The 23,393-nt window shown below is 37.5% G+C and overlaps 1 protein-coding gene and 3 long non-coding RNA genes across 10 annotated transcripts; 2 read left to right on the top strand and 2 right to left on the bottom strand.

The window, feature by feature from the left end:
- The first annotated feature begins 2,201 nt into the window (after window positions 1-2,201).
- On the top strand, window positions 2,202-7,877 carry LOC121782528. 7 transcript variants are annotated; one of them, XR_006046427.1, is made up of 12 exons: window positions 2,202-2,413; window positions 3,204-3,912; window positions 4,094-4,718; window positions 4,820-4,888; window positions 4,972-5,630; window positions 5,706-5,886; window positions 5,951-6,073; window positions 6,150-6,295; window positions 6,822-6,950; window positions 7,036-7,076; window positions 7,329-7,412; window positions 7,499-7,513. It is a non-coding gene; the product is annotated as an uncharacterized LOC121782528 (long non-coding RNA). The 7 variants fall into 7 exon arrangements; XR_006046425.1 differs by having other exon boundaries at window positions 6,822-7,076; XR_006046424.1 differs by having other exon boundaries at window positions 6,822-7,076; window positions 7,329-7,877.
- Window positions 7,878-10,825: 2,948 nt separating this feature from the next.
- Window positions 10,826-11,266, top strand: LOC121781585 (probable UDP-N-acetylglucosamine--peptide N-acetylglucosaminyltransferase SPINDLY). Its single transcript, XM_042179308.1, has 2 exons — window positions 10,826-10,987; window positions 11,084-11,266. The coding sequence occupies exons 1-2, from the start codon at window positions 10,826-10,828 to the stop codon at window positions 11,255-11,257; spliced, it is 336 nt and encodes a 111-aa protein (XP_042035242.1). The 3' UTR covers window positions 11,258-11,266.
- Window positions 11,267-15,669: 4,403 nt separating this feature from the next.
- Window positions 15,670-17,035, bottom strand: LOC121781919. Its single transcript, XR_006046208.1, has 3 exons — window positions 16,605-17,035; window positions 16,403-16,500; window positions 15,670-15,804 (listed from the first exon to the last, which is right to left on the bottom strand). It is a non-coding gene; the product is annotated as an uncharacterized LOC121781919 (long non-coding RNA).
- Window positions 17,036-22,112: 5,077 nt separating this feature from the next.
- Window positions 22,113-23,393, bottom strand: LOC121781918. Its single transcript, XR_006046207.1, has 3 exons — window positions 22,958-23,393; window positions 22,757-22,854; window positions 22,113-22,157 (listed from the first exon to the last, which is right to left on the bottom strand). It is a non-coding gene; the product is annotated as an uncharacterized LOC121781918 (long non-coding RNA).

The raw sequence follows: 23,393 nt of genomic DNA, 5'->3' as shown, positions 1-23,393 counted from the left end.
ATACAAATTCAGGAAGCTAAAGCAATTCTCATAGATTCCTGAATTTGTGGTGCTCGGATATCAAAGGATGATCCGCACGCCCTAAGCCGAATTCAAGTCATAACCTTCTAACTCTTGAAGATACAAAAAAGAGTCATATTCTTAAAATCAAACAAAACAATAATCACACAAACACAAGATATGATCAAATTTGTGCGGTATATGATTTTTTTTCTCTAAAAAGACATGTTACCTACTTACCTTGCCTGACCCCTACCGTCACCTTACTCTCTTCCTCTCATGTTCAAAGTCGATGGCTTGATTTTTATTTTACATTTTGTGGATATTACGTAATTTATACTTTAAATTTGGATTTGTATAAACCAAATTAAAGATTTGTGCATTGTGCATGTTAATCACTAGTAGTAGTAGTTACTAAAAGTCATCCTCTGATTTATTTGAGAAAAACTTGTATTACTTTTTATTTATATAAAAAAAAGTAAAAAAGACATATGCATCATTACATTTACTATGTAAGAGAATTAATATAATTTACCTCTACTGTATTTATCTCGAAATGAGCATTGTAGTACATGTTAATTTAAATTTATTGTAAGTTTTTACTAATAGACTGTTTATATTTCTTTATAAAAACAAGATTTTAGTGTAATAGTATTAGCTAAAATTTTGGAGTGTAGTTGTACTCTTTGTTCTCTACCAAGTCCACCGATAAACCCGAGCTTAAAATTGATATTAATTAGGTGGCTATAGTCGAGCTAAACACTACATGTAATGTTGTGTGGTCTTAGGCATTTTCATCGAATTTTGATAATTTATAATTTGATATATTTTTTAATTAAATAAATAAACAATTAAAAATAAATAGATAGATAGTATAATAATTATTCATGATCTAAGCAAGTATGTGTGTTCTTGCTTGGCTTTGTATCTATTTAATTCATTGATCCACAAAATGCAAATTGGAAATGAAAAGTAAGTCTTTATTATATACTCTCAGTGAAAAAAAAACCATTAAATTAACAATCATGTTCACAAATACACAATCTTGGGCCAACAATTCCAGAACAACTTGACCTGCCTCCATAAAAACTTACTTGACACTTAATTTTACAACATTCTATCACTACAAACTCATTCAACTAATTAATGAAATCAGTATTTAGCCCAACTTGGCTTGAATCACAAAACTGTAATTCATCACTACAAACTCCTGCACCACAACATATCTCATCTCCACATGTACCCAATCCACTTAACATTTTTCGGCTCTTCCAACTTCAACTGCCAAAAAGATAACCATAAAGTTCATATCATCAGTTGATTGGGTCACAAAATAAATCAAAATATTTAAAATAAGAATTAAAAATTAATGATACTTAGCATAGATCATATCAGTACAATTATGCACCTAATCAGTCATTTGGCATTAATCTTAAAACAAGTTTTACGAGGAAAGAGAGAACTCGAATAACAAAGCATGTACTTTATTTTTACTTTTCTTTAATATCATTAACCTCCTCATTATACTTAATTGTTCATCTTAGTATATAATGTATTCTACATTTTGAGTTTTGAATATTGGACAATAATATTCTTATGTTTCGTAGTGATTAATTATAGAGGTTTTTGCACCACGATTACACGAAATACTAAACTTGCGAGATAACATACAAATTAAAAAATGTTTTTTTAAAACTTTATAAATCCCCTCAATTCTTGCATGTGTTTATGCCATTGGATACGGGATAAGACACAAATAAAATTTAGAAAAAATTATAAACAATAATAAAAATACAACTCAAACTATAGATTAAAACTGAAAGTTAATTAAAACTCTAGTACAATATTGTATAATATGTTGGAAATGCGAATAACTAAATAATTTACCTTTGACAAAAGTAAGAATCAACGGAATGCAAATGGATTAATAGATTGAAGCCATTTTCGTAATTAGTTGATTGTGTTTAAGAATTGGAAGATAGTGATGATATATATATCTATGGGCCATGATAATCTACAGACCCCCTAAGATACAAACTATGCAAACTTTAATCCTACACATTTAATAGAAATAATCTTCGGTTAGTATAGATTATATTCCTAATGTCAACATTATCTACACAACGGTCCACTAAGGGAAATTTAGTGATAAAATTAAGCAGCCCAAATAATTAGTTTCATTGAGATTTGCAATCCCGTCAATTACGCCTTTTTAACACCCCACCCCTTAATCACATATCATCTCTCTCCTTTCCTCCATTCCAACCTTTCGACTTTCCACTCCACTCAATCGCCGTTCTTCGAAGCGCCAATCCTCCAGCAATTCGTCGTCGGTGTTGACGCGACCACTCTTCCGGCGGTGACATGAGTTCTGCGAGGCGAGCGGGCCAAGCGGCAGGAGAGTCATCCGGAGGTGAGGTTTCCGACTAAAAACCCTAGTTTTCAAGACTGGTGACATTCTGTAGCCATGGGTTTTTTGTTTAATTTTTAACAGTCACTATTTTTCGGTTTTCTTTTTCTTTTTAATTTGCGTGGTTAAATATGCTGCAAGTAGTGAACCGATTAAAATTCGTTTCATTGAACTCTGAATTTTGGTCGAAATTGTGTTATTGACATTCTGAAGTGTATAAGAGCATTTGGTTGTGCGTTGTAAATGTTTTGTTGTGGCTGATGGTGGATTTTGGTTTGTTTTCTTTGAATAAAATCTTGCTGACATGGTTCGGGATGAATACCTAATTTGTATTTCGGTTCCGGTCGTTTCCAGTGACGAATGCATCAGGATTAGTATTTGGATAAGTTCCCGTTGACCTTAAAAGTGAAATTGATGTAAACAGTTTGTTGGTCTCTAATCATGTTGACATTAAATTAGGATAAGTCCCGTTTGTTGATCTGTGCTTGATCTGGTATGTAGACATAATATGCTGGTGACATTGAATTGGACATGGTAGTCTAGCTTTGTTTGGCTGATCCTATTGAGTTTATCATTGTTTGTTCTGCTGGATATGTTTTAATGTTTGAGTGACATATTGCATATGCGTGGTGGATTGGTCTGTTGACCTAGATTTTATAGTGGTTTTTTATGAAATGTCCATGGTGATAATACACATGTCGGGGTGTTGATGTGTATTCTTGCTATGTTATTATTGGTTTTCAATTTTTTTATTTTCATTTACGTCACTTATTGACGGTTGTTATTTGATCAGCGAAACGTCTACGAAAATGGAAATCAGTAGACGATGGGGAGTCCAGTGGGAAGAGGACAAGACTGGCTGGAAAGCCTTCAACAACTGTTGTTGGCGTCCCTGTACAAGTCAAGAGACCTCAATTGAGGATCAAGAGAACCGCTCATTTTTTCCAGCGCATCCTGAAGTCTCTGAACGAAAGGCAAAAAACTGCTGTTAGGCAGCTCGGCTTCGGCAGTTCCGGGAACATTAGCGTATTGGCTATTAGAGCATTTTGACCACCTACGGTGTAGTCTTATGCTTTCTAATGATGTTGAGGTAGTTGTTGACACGAAGGACGTCGAGCTTATTTTTAGTTTCCCAAATGGTGGGATTACAATTGATCGATGCGACAGAAACACATGCATCAAATTCCTGGAAACCGTTCCACTTGATGAGGAGGCTGATATGAATGCTATGCAGACAAAGGTCCTAGAAATGAAGATGCTACAAGAAACTGGGGGGGGGGGGACTTTTTAAGAAAATATTCATGTTATTGCTGGAAACTGCTCTCATTGAGACCTCCCCTTGTGGCTATGTCAGACCCCGGATTGTTGACACTTTTGGTGATTTGCAGAAGGTAAAGAAGCACAATTGGTGTAGGTACTTGCTAGACAATCTATTGAGGACACGCGAGCTGTGGAAGAATAACAAATCCAAGGTTTTCAGCGGGCCAATAGTTTTCCTAGTGGTATGTCGTTCGTCTATTCCATCCATGCCGTTGAATTGTTGCTATTATGTTGACATGGTTTTGTGTGTGAATATGTATCTGTTGTTGACATTTGGGGTTGAGCTCAAAGCACTGTTTTTTTATCTGATTTTGGGGTTGGTGATGACATTTTTTTCTGAATTGATTTTTTTATTTACTGCAGGCCTTCTACGTTGATCGAGTAGTGCATCGTAGGAGATGTGTGGCACGTGCCATTCATAGAATAAAGGGATGGACGGCCGAACTGTTGAGAGAGAGAGGAAGAGGAAATGAAAGAAGCTGATTTTGGTATTGGACGAGTGACTTCACAGTTGGATGAGAATGAAATGGGTGGTGCGGAAATGACAACAGGAGTGCAACCGCTGGCTACTGAAGATGTTGTTGAACCGCCGGCCACTGAAGATGGTGAACTGCTGTCCATTGAAGATGTTGTTGAAGAGAGATATTCTTCGGATGAAGTGGTGTATATGAGGGGTGTTTTGGGGGCAACCAAACACATAGGCGACGGTTTGAAGATGCTGGCCAAGGAATTAAATCAAGCTCCTCTATAAATCAGGAAGAAAGACAGCTTTAGAATAACGTGTGACACTCTCCGGAGGGCGTTTAGGTTGGACGAAAAGGACTTTGACCCTGTGGAGTCAATGACGCAGTCGCAGACTGCGAATTATAGAGCAGCGGAAGACTGGTCAGAGTCCTTGAAATCTCTGTTGGACGCAGCTGATGAAATGGAAATTCTAGAAAACAAAGACGATTACCCAAGCTTCAGCCTTGGGTTCGATTCCAGCCAGGTTAAGTATATATCATACATTGTTTCCTGTTATAAAAACACATCCCAGATAACATATCTGTTGATATACTTAATGAAAGTGTGATGTTGTGTACATTGTAGGATCATGACGCTTGTCAACCTGAAGCAGAACCTCAACCCGAGACAGACAATACAACACATGATGAAGAGGTTTGATGGCCACCGTTTTTTTTTTACTTTTTGTCTTTTAATTTGATTGCTTACTGAATCATCCTATCTTACTTTCCGTGAAGGGTGATGCGTCGAAATACAAGCTAAGGGAGCCAACCGACCTTTTTTTAAGTGGGGATGATGTGGTATCCCAGGACGGGGAGAGAGAGGACACTGCTGATTGAGAGGTTGCGGTATGGAATTGATTGTTGTTAGTGACATTGGAAAAGAGTTGGCTGGCATAGAGCCTGTGGCTAATGCGCAAGTAGGAACGGTTGTGAATGAGGAGAATGCAATCGATGTGGCTAGTGCTATTGCGCGTGATGTTGTGTCGGAGGTACGTAAAACAACTGAAATTAAACTTGTTGGCTCTAAGTAGGGGTATTTACATTTGGCAACAATTAGTGATGTTGTATATTTCCCTGTTTTTAATGATGCAACACGACGCCGTAGACGTAGCCGTTTGCTCTGCCGTGGAAGCAGTCCTGGAGCTAGGTGATGCTGCTTTCGAAACACAAATAGATACGGTGGGTGCTGATGCATGAATATTACCTGTACGTCGAGATGCAGAGATGACTCGTGAACAGAGCACGTATGCTGAAATACAACCTGCTCCAGCAAGGAGACTCAGACTGCCTACAGGGAGAAGAGAGGGTGCAGCATCAACGCGTATCAGCTCAACATGGACTCGAGAAGAGATGGATTGTTACCAATTCCTTCTTGCGACACCCTACATGTAGACGTAAGAAAAAATCTTATTAACTTTTGTTGTTTTAATCAAAGTGACCAACGTTAATAACTTATGGTTGAAATCCAGGGATCATGTTATTTACGCTGACGATGTTGTGGAAGTTACTAAAAAGAAATTTAGCTCGTTGAAGCCACATGAGGCTGTTGACGCTGAAGTTATCGATGTTTGGGCTTCTTATCTGAATGGCATGGAGGTGCATAAACCAACACAGAAGCCCATCAGATTGTTTGTCACAACGGCTGCTACAGTGAGTGTACTGTTAATATAATGTACTTTTGTTTTTGTCTAATGACAATATGTAACAATTGCAGACATACAATGTGGTTGAACGGAGAGCTAGTTGGGAAAAATCTGAAGCTGAATTAACATTCTACGATGAAATAGATGGTCAATTCAACGGCGCTGGACCTTTTGACATCACACATTATGATTTGGTACTTGTTCTCTTGTTTAACCAAAAGCGAACTCCTTGAAAAATGAAAAACTCATAAATTGTATTGCTGTGTGCAGATTTTTTCCCTATATATTCAAAGAGGCATTACTATTTGGTGTGCTTTTCATTGAAGACTGGGGTTGCAGATGTGCTAGCCAGGTTGTGCCTGAGAACGGTATTCCAGATCAGGCCAAATATGGGAGGGACTTGGATCTGCTATTAAGTATACTGTGTGAACTAGATTGAAACTCGGATGTGTTCGTTGTTTTTTATGATAAATTAGCATTTATATTGCCGTTAGTGTTGTGGTATGACATTTAATTACCTAGCACTGCTGAAGTACCGAAACTTGGATGCATAACGTGACATTTTTTGTTGAAATTTATCGGGATATACATCTGCTGAAATCTGCATATCTGTTGTGCGAACTTGTGAAATGCAACATGTGGTGGTATTTGTTTGTATGGAAATGGTCGGATGTGTTTGGCACTCCTTGACACGGCCTTCACATGTTGACATTTTTTGTTGATATATATCGGTATATAAATCTGCTGAAATCTGCATATCGGCTGTGTGAACTTGTGAAATGCAAACTGTGGTGACATTTGCTTACATCTGCTTACATTTGTACGTTTGTTTTGTCATTGGCTATTTATATTTGGATTACACTGAAATTTGTCTTTACATAATTTTTTAATCGGCCAAGGCTGACATAAAGGATCTTACTTAACCCCTGAACTGTTTTGCAGAGGGATTGTCTTGGTTTTTATCTCAAGTCAAAGGGATTCGACGAACTGTCTTGGACTTTCCTTTCTCCCTGCCACAATTCCTTGCATCGTGATGACCCATTTCTCGACACATTGCACATCGCCTCTTAGGTTTGTTCTATAGAATGATAGCCTTTGTACTCACTACATCAGGAGGGTGCACGCTAACAACATTTGGTCGAGCTAACCCATACAGGTTCTCAATCCTCTGTGCTTTACCCATGGAAGACACGGAAGGTACTGTATCACCGAAGAGTTTATGACTTAATTCTTCCATTCCGTCGAATAATGCAAAAATGTCGTCGCCATTGCTCTGTGCTCGTTGAAATAAACGAAAGTATAACGAATATAGTTTGGTTGCTACAACACGTTTATCATCGACTTGGGAATCTGCGTATACCCAACATCAGTAGTATAGCAATATGATGACATTACATGTGAACGAAGCATGTGAAAAAAAACTGAATAACGTTGAATACGAACCTGCAGATGTCGATGCCTCCTCACACGGATCATTGTGTAGTGATTTCAACAAAGGCGTCTTCAACCACCTTGTACCAATATATGTTCCTGGTATTTCTTTCACATCATGGTTTTTGAACAACCAAAAAATATGAGAACATAATATTCCACACCGCTGAAACAACTTGCAATCGCAGTGGTACGATTCAGTGCCAACTTCATGACGGACGACACCTTTGTTTCGATGGCTGTCCATTATTGTGTAAATCTCAGTATTGTCCACCATCTCAAAGTGAGACATTCTGCAACGACGATGAGCCTCGACGATCGCGTCTTGAACTTGCTGAAAGATGCGATCTGTATACATAGCCGCTGCGTGTTTCTCAAATAAAAGCTCTGTTGACAGAATGGGGACTTTTGAAGCATCAGAGAAATTGAGCCATTCAGTTATGTTACGCTGAGCATCCAACGCGCTATTGTAGTGCATCACAAAGTCAGCGAGATTAAAATGCGGTTTTTTGTACCTTTTTAAAAAGCTGTTCTCGGACTCAGAGAATGATGTTGTCTTCAACAACGACCCCATTGGGAAATCCCTAAAATATGCTGGAATCCAATACTCTCGTTGTGTGAATATGGTAGTGAACCAAGATTCATTTTGTAAACCATATTGGTCCACAATGGTCAGCCAAGTTTCTTTAAATTCCTCTGGCTCCAACGATTTATACCATATACAAGAGTCCAAATCCTTCTTCAACTCTTCGTTAGCAAGTACTCTTTTGGGAACCTTTTCAGGAAGCTTCATCATTATGTGTCACATGCACCAATGATGCCTGGTACTAGTTAGGACCCGTTCTATAGCAAGTTTCACCCCCAATCCTGGTCGGTAATTATCAACTTAGGCGCAAAACCCATACAATCGACAAACTCACTGAGCAACCAAGAAAATGCGTCAGCTCCCTCATTTGACACGAATCCGGCACCAAACGTAACAGGGCATCCGTGGTTGTCTTTTCTAGTGAATGGCCCAAACACCATGCAATACCTGTTCAACAAGCATATCAAGCAACGAACATTAGCAAACTGTCAACAAGAACTCAACACAACACCTTAATTGTGAGCCTAATAAAAAGATTAAAGAAAATGCCAGACACGTGAGATTACCTGTTTGTTGAGTAGGTAGTATCGAAGGATACAATGTCACCGAACATCTTGTAGTTCTTTCGCGACACAGCGTCACACCAAAAAAGGCTAATTAACTTTCCATCACTACCTTGCTGGAATTTGTAATGGAAGCCATCACATGTGTTCTTCTTCTCCTCCATTTGATTTAAAATCATTTGGACGTCAGCGCCTTTTATTTCTTGCAAAATGTCACGCTTGCCATTCCGTATGTCAGTAACGGTGCAACTCACCGCATCGTAGCCACCCAAGAACTCCTTCAATAAATTGAAAGTCATTGTAGGTCCAATGTTGGCCTTTGAGCAGTCCTGCATGAATTTATAATGGATATCCCCAAGGTTGAGGTTGGATTTCATGTATCGGACATGCTTTTTATCGACCATCTCGTGATTGTGTTGGTCTACAAAGTTGCTGACAACATAGCAAGTACTGCCAGGATCGGTTGAATACTTCAACGTAAGTTTGGCATTGCAATGACACATGCTAGAACGACGTCTACGTTTGGTAGAACTCCCCTCTTCGTCGACATCCCACTTTTCACCTTGCCGGCTGCATACAATAGTCTGCCAGGTTTTGACACCATTGAGTATTTGTGTCCGAATCTACGAGTATCAAAATGTCATTCGTTGGCGTATGCTTCATAAAAGGAAATTCCTTCGTCTAATGTTTCAAACACCTGACCAATGTAAGGTTGCATGTCGGGTCTGCAATCTGGGTTAACTGCATCTATAGACAAAACAAATAAGTGTCAACATGACAACGGAAAAGAAATGAATATAACAAACAAATAGGGTGCTGTCATCGCCTAATTGTAAATGATAACAAATGTGCTGTCATGTTATCAAATAGCAAGCGCAAACATGGAATGATTGAGATTAGTATTTCCCCTATTTCCTTTTCATTCATTTCATCTACCATTTATCCAACAAAATCAAACTTAATTGTACATTTACGCATCGATCTCTGCCACAGAAAAAAGAATCCCCCATTTATGAAAAAGATGTTTAAGAAGAAGGCAAAATAGGGGTGTGGAGTTGTGTTAAGACCCTAGAACTGTTATCACAGCCAAAAAAATGCACCAAATCAGAAAATCAGAGCAAATGTCAACAACAAACATCAATAAGATTTCAGCCAACATCAACATCAAGATGTCAGTTAAGTACTCGATATCTATGCACAATGTCAACAGCCAACAACAATCAAAATTGATGCAGAACACAAAATCATGGGTGATTACAACAGCAACATCAATCTCTCCAAAAACAACATATGGGTGACACACAAACATAATAGCCGATAACAAAGAAGGCAACCACAACCAATTCGATATATAGCCCACAACTCAACTTCCTTCATCAACTAACGCAGAACCATCAAACATAATCTTCATTGGTTTCAACATTATGATACCCCTCTAGTTCAAATAAGCATGAAAAATACCATGAGCGTCGTCAAATATCTCCATTTCAACACAAATGTGAACTTTGAGCGTACGCCGGACAAATATACTCTATAGAAGAACGCGTGAGAAGATTTATGAGATTAATTACCACCGGATAATTTTGATGGCTGAATGAGAGAGAGATGCTTCTTTTTGAATTAAATCTCTTTCTAAAAATGAAAATAATGGTAGTTTGTTAGATTGGAGATAAATTAGGGACTTAACTTTGACAATTCACGTCAACTAAGCTGTACACTATTTAGTTAGCATGTTATGGAAGGGTGGAGTGAAATTAGGGATGAAGTAACCGATGCATGGCATGAATTCCATATACAACCCCAGTGACATAACTTGTATTAGGTGTTGACATAGATAGGTGAATCCAATTTCTAACCGTTGATTATTTACCAAGAGTGATTAGGATTAAAGTTTGTAGTTTGTATTATATATAGAGGTTTGTATTTGATCACACCTATATATATATATATATATATATATATATATATATATATATATAGGGATGTATTCATTTCCTTTTCTCATATTTCCTCCTATTTCCTTCTTGATCTTAACCGTTGATTTTCGAAATCCTATGGCCTAAATTTGTTTGTAAAAACATTAAATTAAATGATTAAAATACCCGAAAAAGGGCTAAATAGGAAAGCAATATGTGGGTTGGTTATGGAAATTCCATAATTCACGCTAATGAAGATCTCGACGGTTATTCATCCCTGCAACACGCTCCAGACGTGAAATTCTCCACACTCCCCTCGCTGCAATTGATTTTTTTCGATCATCACTGTTCGCAATTATCGGATATCCGTTAACGCGTCCTCGTCATTAGTATTTTTTTCTCTTGTTTGGGATTGCACCTTCCATCTTCAGCGTGTTTAATTCGGTGCAGATGTATCAGAAAGCTCTTAAGGCTGACCCTACATACAAGCTTGCAGCGGAATGCTTGGCCATTGTTTTAACGGACCTTGGAACCAGCTTAAAGCTTGCTGGTAATACTCAAGAGGGAATTCAAAAGTATTACGAAGCTGTCAAAATTGATCCACACTATGATGTAATTCAACATTTTCCTGACTTCCATGATTAGTTTTCGTTACTTGATTTTTTGTTCTGGTATTTGAATTTTGATGTATCAGTTCATTGCCTGCAGCCTGCTTATTATAACCTCGGTGTCGTCTATTCTGAAATGATGCAATATGACACAACCCTTAATTGCTACGAGAAAGCTGCAATAGAGCGACCTATGTATGTTGAAGCATATTGCAACATGGGCGTTATCTACAAAAATCGTGGGGATCTGGAGTCAGCAATTGCCTATGTATGACACAGCCCTTCCTTTGTTTATGTATGACACAACCCTTCCTTTGTTTATTAAGTTGCGAAAAAGTACGAATAAGATTTGACTAATGGATATATTTGACTATATAATGATCAAAATCTGAACTGCAATGCATACGAATAAGATGTACCGTGATACGATGTTTGGCACATGTTTCTTGTTTCCCCCCAGGGTTTAATAACAGTTTATGTCTGACAACATATGGTATTGAGTAATGGATATATTTGACTATATAATGATCAAAATCTGAACTGCAATGCATATGAATAAGATTTACCATGTTTCGTTGTTTGGCACACGGTTCTTGTTTCCCCCAAGGGTTTAATAATATTAGGGGCTAGGGTATAGTACATACACATTAATTACAAATAGTAAAACAATTCGAATAATGCACCAAATTGTAGCGAGTAATGCATATTATTGACTTTATAATGCAAATTATGTGAACTGCAATGCATACGAATAAAATGTACGGTGATACGATGTTTGGCACACGTTTCTTGTTCCCCCCAGGGTTTAATAAGACTAGGGGCTAGGGTATAGTACGTACATATAGCAACTTCTTGTGTCTTGCAATAGGTCATGTTTTTGTTTTTGTTATTGGAACTTTATATCTGTCATAATGCAATGTTTGGTTTTTATTTAAAGAAGTCAACTTTGTATCAGTTGTGTTCTGATGAATTATTTTGTTTGTTCCCAATTTTTTTTTCTAGGTCATAAAGCAACGTTTTAATAAAATAATGCACTAAAATGTCTATTGCAGAATTGATATCCGATTTTAATATTCCATGGACCCCTGAATTCTGGTGAAATGATTAAATTAAAAAATTCACTTATTGGAATAAATAATGCAGCCCGTTGATATGTCTTATTCAATACAAAATTTTAAATAATGATAATTTCTTGGACAATTTACACAGTCTCAAAATCATTAGCTAATATCCAAACGCACTTATTAAGTTGCGAAAAAGTACAGTTTTAAATTGAAACATCTATCCGAATATCAGTTTACCCATTAACCAAGATCTCATTATAGCCGAACCAAGACTCACTCCAAACCATAATTCTCGTCAACTAGAATAACATCGTCAACTGCATCGTCAATGTCTGATCTTAGCCGCTTCTCTGATATGGAACAAACAAAGTAATACATCAAAACATTATCAATAAATCAGAATACATAATGCTGCTAGCTTTTTACAGATTAATGCATATATCATATGAAATAATGCATAACACAACCTCATAATGCATTAAAAATTACTCATAATGCATTGTCTAAACACAAAAATGCACATGTGTTACACAGAAAATGTATTAAACAATATAAATAATACCACTCATATAATGCACACAATACTACAAAAAAATGCACTATTACAGATTCACAATGCAGTACCCACACAACATAATAAAAAACTTTCATACTAACTGGGCAGCTATTACAACACACCCAATACCCTTACTAATGCATAATTTAGTAAACATAATGCATAAATTATGTTCCATAATGCACAGTCTATACTAAAAAATGCACATATGTACTATTTCCTGAGTTTAGTCACTAAAACACACAACACCCTACATATTGCATAATTTACTGCACATAATGAATACCACTCATATAATGCACAATATACTCCAACAAATGTACTATTACAGATTCTCAATGCAGTACCCACACAAATTAATAAACATATTTCATCCTGACTGAGTAAATATTAGTACACACCCAATACGCTTAGTAATGCATAATTTAGTAAACATAATGCATAAATCATGTTCAATAATGCACATTACAAACTAAAAAAATGCACATATGTACTATTTACTGATTGTAGTCACTAAAACACACAACACCATACATATTGCATACTTTTCTGCAAATAATGACGGTTTCAGTATAGACATAATGCACTAATCAAACCATATAATATATAAAAGTAAGCTTCAATGATTTACGTAAACAATACACGCAATACCCATAAATTGCATCATATACTGCAGGTTATGTCAATACATTTCTACATAATGCATTACATATACAAAATAATGCAAGAATATTGACCAATAATGTAGTACATCCAACGAATACTGCATCAGAACAATGGAAACAATTATGTAACCTTCAGTTTGTGTTGGTTGACTATTGAAGGGTCTGCCTCTCTTCATCATTGATGCTCTGTAATACACACCAACGAAATTAGTTAAATTCCTTCATCCAAATCGACAAAAAACATAGATACAACTCAATAATCAACCAAATCGTCATTACTGGACGAAATCGACATCACACTGAACACAAAATCGACAATTTCCAGAAACATCTACAAAATCCGTATGGTTTCAATTGGAATTATCGAACATATACCAAATACAACTCAGAAATAAACTAAAAAAATTAAATAATGGACAGAACCCTAGATCAAAAGTTTACAATTTCATTTTTTACGGAAAAAATTGACCCAAAATATTAAATAATGGACAGAACCCTAATTTAAATGCCCCAAAACAAGTCAAGGAGTGTAGATTTGGGTAATATTTTACCACCGGTGGACTTTAATCGCCGAAATCTTGGATCGCTGCTGTCAATTCTTCACCCTCGATGAACTGCTAGGGTTTTAGAGAGTGGAGGGAGTGGGGAGAGTGGAATAGGTTGAGAGAGTAATGAATGAGAGAGGTTGAAGAGATGGATACTTTCAAATCGCTGAAAATTCGCGATTGCCAAAAATAGGGCGCTTCGAATTTCTCCCATAAACTATATTACCCCCATAATGCATAAGGTTAGGTTCTATAATGCAACGCGAACTGAGAATTTCAGCATCAATGTGGTCCGTTGATTCATAGGATCTAATGGTTAATATTAAGAAGAGAAAAGGAGCTTAGGTATGAAAAGGAGAATAATGCTCCCCTATATATATAGGGGAGTGTTAAGGTCCTTTTGCTCCCTTAGAGTTAAGTTCCTATATAATGTGAACCATTAGATAAGGATGGACGGACCGGATGAAAACTTGATAAATGATCCCATGTTGCATTATTAGGCCTAATCTGTGCATTATATGGGTAAAATAGTAAAACAGCAGTGAATAAAAAACCGCCCAAAACGGAAGGAGCGGAAATTAAGCGGGATTTTGTTGTGACCTTCCATCTACTCACTTTCTCTCTCACTCCAAACGTCTCACCCTCAATCCATCACTGCAAATCGTCTCCCCAAATTCCCCCCACTTTCCAAACCCTAGCCGCCACTGGAAGCAACCGGAAATTTACAGAGAGCGCCGAATTTCATCCGTTTCACTGTCCAAACCTCACTCACGTAGTGCGCGACCATCTAGTTGAAGGCGACGAAAAGGTAGGGTTGAAAAAGGTTATTTTTCGTCTGAATACCCACCGTTAATTGCCGATATTCACCGCCTACCACACCACCTACTCGTCGATTCACTAATTTTTCCCCAAAAAGTTACTGTTTTCAAACTCACTTTGGTCGCGATTTTCTGTAATCATAATAGCTTTATTTTGGTTAGGGTTCTATCTATTATTGAATGTGTAATTATTTACTGGTATACAATTGTGTATTTGGCGATTATGTAGAGGAAATTTTACATTTTTGTTGATTTTTCGTTCGTCTCACAGAGCTAGTATGACGAAAAGAGGCAGACCTTCAAGAACTCAACCAATCCAGGGTGCAGGTGAGCAATCTATTGCATTTGCATTTAGAATTCCTGTAGTAGTTGTACATTATTGTAAGCAGTGGCGTGCATTATGTTTTTTGGTTAAGCTAGACCAGTCGGTTTAATCAAGTATTATTCCTTTGTGCAATATTTGACTGCTTGTGTACATGGGTAAATGGGTTTCGTGTAATATTCCTTTTTGTATTATTTGATTGATTGTGTACATTATGTATCAAGTTTTATACATTATTTATCAAGTATTATGCATTATTTGACTGCTTGTGTACATGGGTAAATGGGTTTCGTGTAATATTCCTTTGTGCATTATTTGATTGATTGTGTACATTATGTATCTAGTATTATATATTATTTATCAAGTATTATGCATTATTTGACTGCTTGTGTACATGAACCCAACGGGTGAATGTAATATTCCTTTGTGCATTATTTGATTGCTTGTGTACATTATGTATCAAGTATTATACATTATTTAATATAAATGCGACACAATATTGATACATTCCATTATAATCATGTTCTGATGTTGTATGTTGGACAGCAGCGAAGCAGTCTAGATTGGACATCGGCTGTAACGACCCGCTAAACCAATATTATTAGAAACAATATTATTAGCCTGATTATCTATATAAGTGGCTTTTATGCGATTAAATCCGATCTACGTTAGATTGTCGTTGTTCGTTTGACGATAGGGAAGTGAAAAAAAAATAATTAAGACCCCAAAATTTATTTATTTTAATGTCCGATACATCCAACAAAAGTCCAACAAAATATAATTTATACATTGTATATTTTAAGAAAGCGGGTACTTCAACGCGGACGGCCACGAACTTGAACCGATTATACCTACACCAAATTAAATAAACAAGTAAACAAATATTCAAATAATTATTTTTTTTAATAAACAAATAACATATTAAAAAGAGAGAGGGCCGATCTTTTCGGACACAGCATTAAATGCTGCGTTAATGGTTTGCAGAGAAATCATATCCTCTGACACATATGGATAACATCCCTCTGACAAAGAATATTTTAATGATACATGTCCCACTTGCCATCTTTTTCTGTATATGTACAAATCATTTTTTCAGTCAAACACATCACCATTAGACATCCTAAATTCTCTATACACACTAACACCACATCAGATAGAGGAGTCCGAGTAGAGAGATTTGCACACAAGTCATGCACTACAATCTAACAATACTTTATTTCCACATCAAAAGGTAAAGCTCAAACCCTTCTTTTCCTTCAAATATGTAAGAGCATGCATATATAAATATGGTTGGAAGTAGAATCTGGCACATCAAGTTCAACAGCGTATTTCAATTTTAAATCTTCATATAACAAGGCATATACCACTCCAAATTCACCAAAATTTAGTAAATCAAAATAAAATAGAATCCTACTGCCTTAACAACTAGAAGGAAGGAGAAAAACTTACCTCTATGAATCTGCCGGATTTCTGCAGCGAGCTCGGCAGCCCGGAGACGACGTAGGCAGCCTCACACCTCTATGACTTTCAATAAAATCTTGACAAATCTATAAAGTTAAAACACAAAACAAATAAATGAAAGATTAAATCTTTTTAGAAGATAAAAAAAAAGAGAGAGAGAAGAAGAAGAGAAGGAAATTTAAGTATTCACCTTCCGGGAGTTCGGCGAGGAGGCGGCGGCCGGGGCTGGAGTGACGCCGGGAAGCTGCTCCGGCTGTGCGAGACGTGGAGGAGGCCGAAGCCGCCACCTGTGCATGCACAGTGGCGGAGGCGGCGGCGGCTGATCTGAACGGGAGGAGATCTAGAGGTGGCGGCGGCGTCTGTGTTGCGCACGGTGGTGACGGTGCGTCGTCGGGCTCGCTGCGGTGGTGGTGGTGGAGTGGTCTCTGAGAGAGAGATAGGAGAGGGAGAGAGAGGGAAATCGACACAGAGAGAGAAGAGAGAAGAAAGAAGGTGAGAAGGGAGAAAGAGGGGAGGAGGAAGGAGGACCACCGCCGGAGGTGGCGGTGGCGCGACGGCGGCACCGGAGGGAGGCTGGGGGCGGCGGCGATGTGAGAGAGAGAGAGGGAGGCTGCTGTGTTCTTTTAGGGATTTCAATTATGAAGAATGTGATTTGGGGAAGGGAAAGTCACGTATAAGAGGCAGTGTAATTTGGGCTTCTCACAAATTAATTAGTTGGGCCTAGAGGTTATAAGTTGGGCCAAATTAATTATCTTTGGGTTAGTTCTTCTTTAACTTGGGCTAATGAATTAAATGGTTTTGGGCCATGAATATAATTAGCAATAGGCTATGCAAAATAAATCTGAGCCCAATCCCCTTCAAATTAATTTAGGGCTGCAATACATAGTGAGTGTGAGGCCCATTTTCGAATTTATTTAATTTCTGGGCTTAATAAATTAATTGGATGATCTATTTAAGTTGGGCTCCCCTTAAATTGTTTTGGTGCTTTAAAATATTAATTTGAGTGATAAGGTGGAGAATTTGGGTTTTGTAAATAAATCATTGGGTTGATAATTGAATTAATTGTGGGGACTTGTTTATTTAATTTTAGAATATTTTTCCAAGGCCGAAATAAATATATATTCTCGGTGGGAAATTATTACGATAAGTTAATCATGGGATTGAATAAATTTTTAGGAGTTATTTAATTAATTTCGAAATAATTTTGAAATGTGAATAATTTATCCCAAGCCCGGAAAACATATAATTTTTCTTAGCAAAGGGGAAATAGTTGCGATAATTCAATTATGCGCTTAAATAAATTTTGGGATTTTTGTTCGATATTATGATGGAAAATACGAGGAGCTAACGGAGGAATTATGAGCGTAAGCGGCCGACCGGCATCGCCCCGCGACGCCTCGGGCGGCCGCTAAGGAAATGGAAAGAAAGAGGGAAACGACGTTCTCAAGTCACAGAAATAATTAAGTTTAATAAAGAAGTGCTATTAATTAAATTTTCCAATTTAATTAATATACAAGTTTCTAAAATTTTCTAACGGTGAACAAATGATAAAAGAAATAAAGTAGGGGCATGCATTTCTATAAGTATGTGAATTTCTATTAAGTACGTTGTTTGTTTTCAAAAAGCTATCTCCGTGAGTTAAGGGTGGAGTCGGAACGAAAGATTCAAATGAAGGAGTTTTAAGCGAACGAGGTGAGCTTTCTTATACTAAAATACAAATCGTATTTTATGAAAACACGAATACATGTTCGTGATCTTTAAAGATGTTGTCATGCCATAAATGTTTTGTGTATGATGCCTATCTGTTTGGCTAAGGCCAAGTGAATTATGAACGATGGTATAAGTCGAATTCGGGTCCCAGTGAGGGTGGTGTCCCCGCTCGGACTAGTGTACACAAGCTACCTCTGACATGTTGGGCAGAGCAGGTGACCGTGGAAGGTGGCCACCTTCCCGGCACAAGAATACCTCTGACATGATGGGCAGAGAAGGTGACCGTGCGAGAACACCATCTCGACGGCATAATGTGATCAGATATGGCTAAGTACCGAAAAAAGGGTTGCAACCCAATGTGATATTTTTAGTAAGCTCGGGTCTTTTCAACAACTCCCCGAGTGTTACTGTGATGATGGCTTGATAATATTTTCAAATGTATATGTGTAATTTTTGGCAATGTGTTCACTGAGTACTTTTGTACTCAACCCTGTATATATTTCTAAATGTGCAGGTTGAGCAGCGAAGTGGTGGAGGAAGTGCTATTGAGACAAGACAATTTATTCAGTCAGATTTTGACTCTCGGAGGTTCATGTCTTCACACATGGAACCGCGTTCATTTGCTTCCGTTGTGCATCTTAAAAGACTCAAGTCTATTTTGTTCAAAACTCTGATTTTATTTCGAGTTATTCCCATTTGTTTCGAGCTATGGTCGAATTGTGTTTTCCCCTTTCTTCCCCGCTTCTTTAATCCTCCCCTAGTCGCGATCAACCGTGTTTTCTATCCTTAGAAAATGCGGTCGTGACAGAGTGGTATCAGAGCATTCTTCCTAGTTCTGAACCCGAGAGTCTTCTTTGAAAATCTTTGGTCTAGCCTTGTTCCACTAGACTGTCTAATCGATGAAAATGCTCTTAGCACTCCCACCAATCGCACTCAACGAGGAAAAAGGTAACTTGTTCTTTTTCAAAAGAAAGTCAAGATGTTTAAAAGTTTGAAATGGAGAAATAACTCATGCAGTTAATTTGAGTGAACAGATGAAAATACTGAGTTTAAAGAAAGATTTGATGTTTCTTGATTTGGTACCGTGCTTAAAGAAAGAGTTAGTATGTCTTTTCTTGGCTAAAGACTGCGAATGTATGAATAAAAGAAGTAACTTTCCTAAATGGAAAAAGGTACTGAAATATGAAAATATAAAGTATACGAGTCTGGTACTAATTGTTGAAATGATGTCTCCTTTTGAGTTTGTGAAATGATACCTCTTTTTGAGTTAGTCATTGAATCATGTTGCTAGAATGGGGAAATCGAAATTTCCAAAGAACATAGAATACTTAGTTATGCATTCCTTTTAGAACACAATATGAACTCGAACTTAGAAGTACAGTATGAACATTTCTCGCTTTCCCGAGCGACGAAAAGAAAGTACGTAATAAGAAAGAAACTTTGTCACGAGAAAAGCAATCCAGCATAGAACAAAACAAAACGATGTTTCTCGAAAGATGGTAGGGACTAAAGGCCATTTTCTAAGTCCAATGACATGAATAATCTGGGTTAGCCATTGTCTTTCTTGACAATCCAATCACTCTCAAGGATCGTACCTTTGATCCAACTAAGCGACGTACACATACATAGCAAGAGAATATGATTACAATGTAAACAAAGAACCTAGCTTTACAATATAAGTAAACAGAAATGACGTGTTACGAGGATGAGCGTTACGACGAGCCGGGATTACCAAAGAGTCATAATCCTCACATATGGTCATCTGACGTGATCGTAAGGTGCAAGTAGCTTGTGACCAAAGTTTTCCATAACTCATTTACCATCTATAAAGAGTTAAACAAGGGAATACCACCATTGTAATTAACCAAAAAGATTCATCAACAACGCTCACTTGGATTCCCATGAATTTCATTTTCTCGCCTCCCTCTTGATCAAAATACTTTTGTTGAATTAAGAACTTAAATGACTCCTTTTGCAGGGTAATATGCCATTATTTTTCCCTCTTCTATGTCAAGGTTGTGAATCACTTTCAGTTTTGAGCTTGCTCCCTCGTGTTTTCAGTTTCTACTCGTTCTCTGAAGAAGCAATATTTTGACTCACTGATTTCCTGCCACCAAACTCCTATGCTAGAAGTTGATTTAGTTATGGTCTTCAGAATGGTCACGCTTCTTAAGCAATTGTATCTTCAATGATACTATGTTCTTTAAAAATCGTTAGTAGACCTTTTGTGATTTCAAAAGTGCTTGTTGACAAGCTCTTTAATTTATAAAGAACAATCCCCTCTTCTTAATTCCACTATGATTATTCCATCAAGCTGTGAGATCTTCAGCAACTCCAGGTCTAAAGCAAATTACTCTCTCCCTGAACTAGTTTGCTCTTATTGTCTTCTCTACTAGTTAATTTCCGTGATTTGGTTATAAACTGTGAATTCGTTAACATGATATAGTATCACGATATTGTTGACCCAAAAGGGTAGCTGTTTGTTATTCTTCTTTCTCAAATCCAATTGAGCCCAGTCATTTTCAGTCTTACCATATTGGAGCAGCCATCTGGTGAGACCTTAAATTTTTTTTTAATTTGACCTTTTGTGTTTTCAGACATACTTATTGACAAGCTCTTTCTTTTATATGAGTACTCTCATCTTCTAAATTCAATTATGACTATTATCTCTTGATTTGAGCTTTTCTGCAGCTCCATATTTAAAGATGGCATATTGCTTCTCCCTTGGCTAGTTTCCTCTTGTTGCCCTCTTTATTAGTTAGTTTCTCTGAATTGCTTATAAACTCTAAAATTTCGTTGATATGATCTTCTATCACAGTGTTGTCGAGCAAATTGCAATTGTTTGTTTTTCCTATTCTTTTCAAATCCATTTGTAAACCACCATCTCAGGTCTTCCTGTTATCATCTGGAGATACTGGAAACTTTTCTACTTCACTGTTCATTTTGATTATTTTATTGGCAACCTATTATTGGTATCTGCATTCTATTCATTATACCCCCCAATTTTGCAATTTATTCCATCTGACAAGCTATTCCTACAATAAAATTTTCAAACTCTATGGGTATAGCTCAAGGCCTTTGAAGTTATATCTTTTTCTTTTCTGGGAGTGAGCATAATGAGTCCAATTGAGCCTAGTCTTTGCACTTCCTGAAAATCTTTGTTGCAAGCTACTGATGAATGTTTGCGGTGAACCAAACCCTCACGTAATTGAAATAATTATAATCGTTTTATTTTCATGACTACTTTGGAGCCTACACAAAGCAAGAACGATACGAATATTTCTCTTGGAATCCCAAATTCAGTTCCTATCAAAGTTAAAACGGTTAGATCAACTCCATATTTCCTCGCGTGAGACCCTCATGGGAGGCAAGACATTGACCACTGCAGAAAACGCAAAAAAAAAAAAACTAAATAATCTGAAGTTGACATCCATAAAAATAATGAGTCGACCAAATGTGTCAAGACTAAAACGACAAGTCGAAGGTACGTGTTCGACCCAAAACATGTGATTCGCCACGAAGAAAATCGCCCTAGAGCCTAACCTGAGTTACGAAGAAATGCCGGTAGAAATACTAGACCGAAAGGTGCAGCAAGTTCGGAACAAGTCAATTACTACATTGAAGGTTTTGTGGAAAAACCACGGACAGGAAGAAGCTATATGAGAGCTAGAAGAGAAAATGAAGAAGAAATATCCTGAACTTTTTGCCTAAATACTTTCTAAATTTCGGGACGAAATTTCTTTTAAGAGGGGTAGAATGTAACGACCCGCTAAACCAATATTATTAGAAACAATATTATTAGCCTGATTATCTATATAAGTGGCTTTTATGCGATTAAATCTGATATACGTTAGATTGTCGTTGTTCGTTTGACGATAGGGAAGTGAAAAAAAAATAATTAAGACCCCAAAATTTATTTATTTTAATGTCCGATACATCCAACAAAAGTCCAACAAAATATAATTTATACATTGTATGTTTTAAGAAAGCGGGTACTTCAACGCGGACGGCCACGAACTTGAACCGATTATACCTACACCAAATTAAATAAACAAGTAAACAAATATTCAAATAATTATTTTTTTTAATAAACAAATAACATATTAAAAAGAGAGAGGGCCGATCTTTTCGGACACAGCATTAAATGCTGCGTTAATGGTTTGCAGAGAAATCATATCCTCTGACACATATGGATAACATCCCTCTGACAAAGAATATTTTAATGATACATGTCCCACTTGCCATCTTTTTCTATATATGTACAAATCATTTTTTCCAGTCACACACATCACCATTAGACATCCTAAATTCTCTATACACACTAACACCACATCGGATAGAGGAGTCCGAGTAGAGAGATTTGCACACAAGTCATGCACTACAATCTAACAATACTTTATTTCCACATCAAAAGGTAAATCACAAACCCTTCTTTTCCTTCAAATATGTAAGAGCATGCATATATAAATATGGTTGGAAGTAGAATCTGGCACATCAAGTTAAACAGCATATTTCAATTTTAAATCTTCATATAACAAGGCATATACCACTCCAAATTCACCAAAATTTAGTAAATCAAAATAAAATAGAATCCTACTGCCTTAACAACTAGAAAGAAGGAGAAAAACTTACCTCTATGAATCTGCCGGATTTCGGCAGCGAGCTCGGCAGCCCGGAGACGACGTAGGCAGCCTCACACCTCTATGACTTTCAATAAAATCTTGACAAATCTATAAAGTTAAAACACAAAACAAATAAATGAAAGATTAAATCTTTTTAGAAGATAAAAAAAAGAGAGAGAGAAGAAGAAGAGAAGGAAATTTAAGTATTTACCTTCCGGGAGTTCGGCGAGGAGGCGGCGGCCGGGGCTGGAGTGACGCCGGGAAGCTGCTCCGGCTGTGCGAGACGTGGAGGAGGCCGAAGCCGCCACCTGTGCATGCACAGTGGCGGAGGCGGCGGCGGCTGATCTGAACGGGAGGAGATCTAGAGGTGGCGGCGGCGTCTGTGTTGCGCACGGTGGTGACGGTGCGTCGTCGGGCTCGCTGCGGTGGTGGTGGTGGAGTGGTCTCTGAGAGAGAGATAGGAGAGGGAGAGAGAGGGAAATCGACACAGAGAGAGAAGAGAGAAGAAAGAAGGTGAGAAGGGAGAAAGAGGGGAGGAGGAAGGAGGACCACCGCCGGAGGTGGCGGTGGCGCGACGGCGGCACCGGAGGGAGGCTGGCGGCGGCGGCGATGTGAGAGAGAGAGGGAGGCTGCTGTGTTCTTTTAGG

This window comes from Salvia splendens, chromosome 20 (assembly GCF_004379255.2).
Source record: "Salvia splendens isolate huo1 chromosome 20, SspV2, whole genome shotgun sequence".
Lineage (NCBI taxonomy): Eukaryota > Viridiplantae > Streptophyta > Magnoliopsida > Lamiales > Lamiaceae > Salvia > Salvia splendens.
Note: the sequence above shows the minus strand (reverse complement) of the source record. Positions and strands in the feature narration are given on the sequence as shown.

What these genes read in the sequence shown, in the direction of transcription:
- LOC121781585 (XM_042179308.1), top strand. Translation starts at nt 10,826, where the DNA reads ATGTATCAGAAAGCTCTTAAGGCTGACCCTACATACAAGCTTGCAGCG. An exon ending in AAATTGATCCACACTATGAT is followed by an intron (nt 10,988 to 11,083) that starts GTAATTCAACAT and finishes CATTGCCTGCAG; the next exon opens with CCTGCTTATTATAACCTCGG.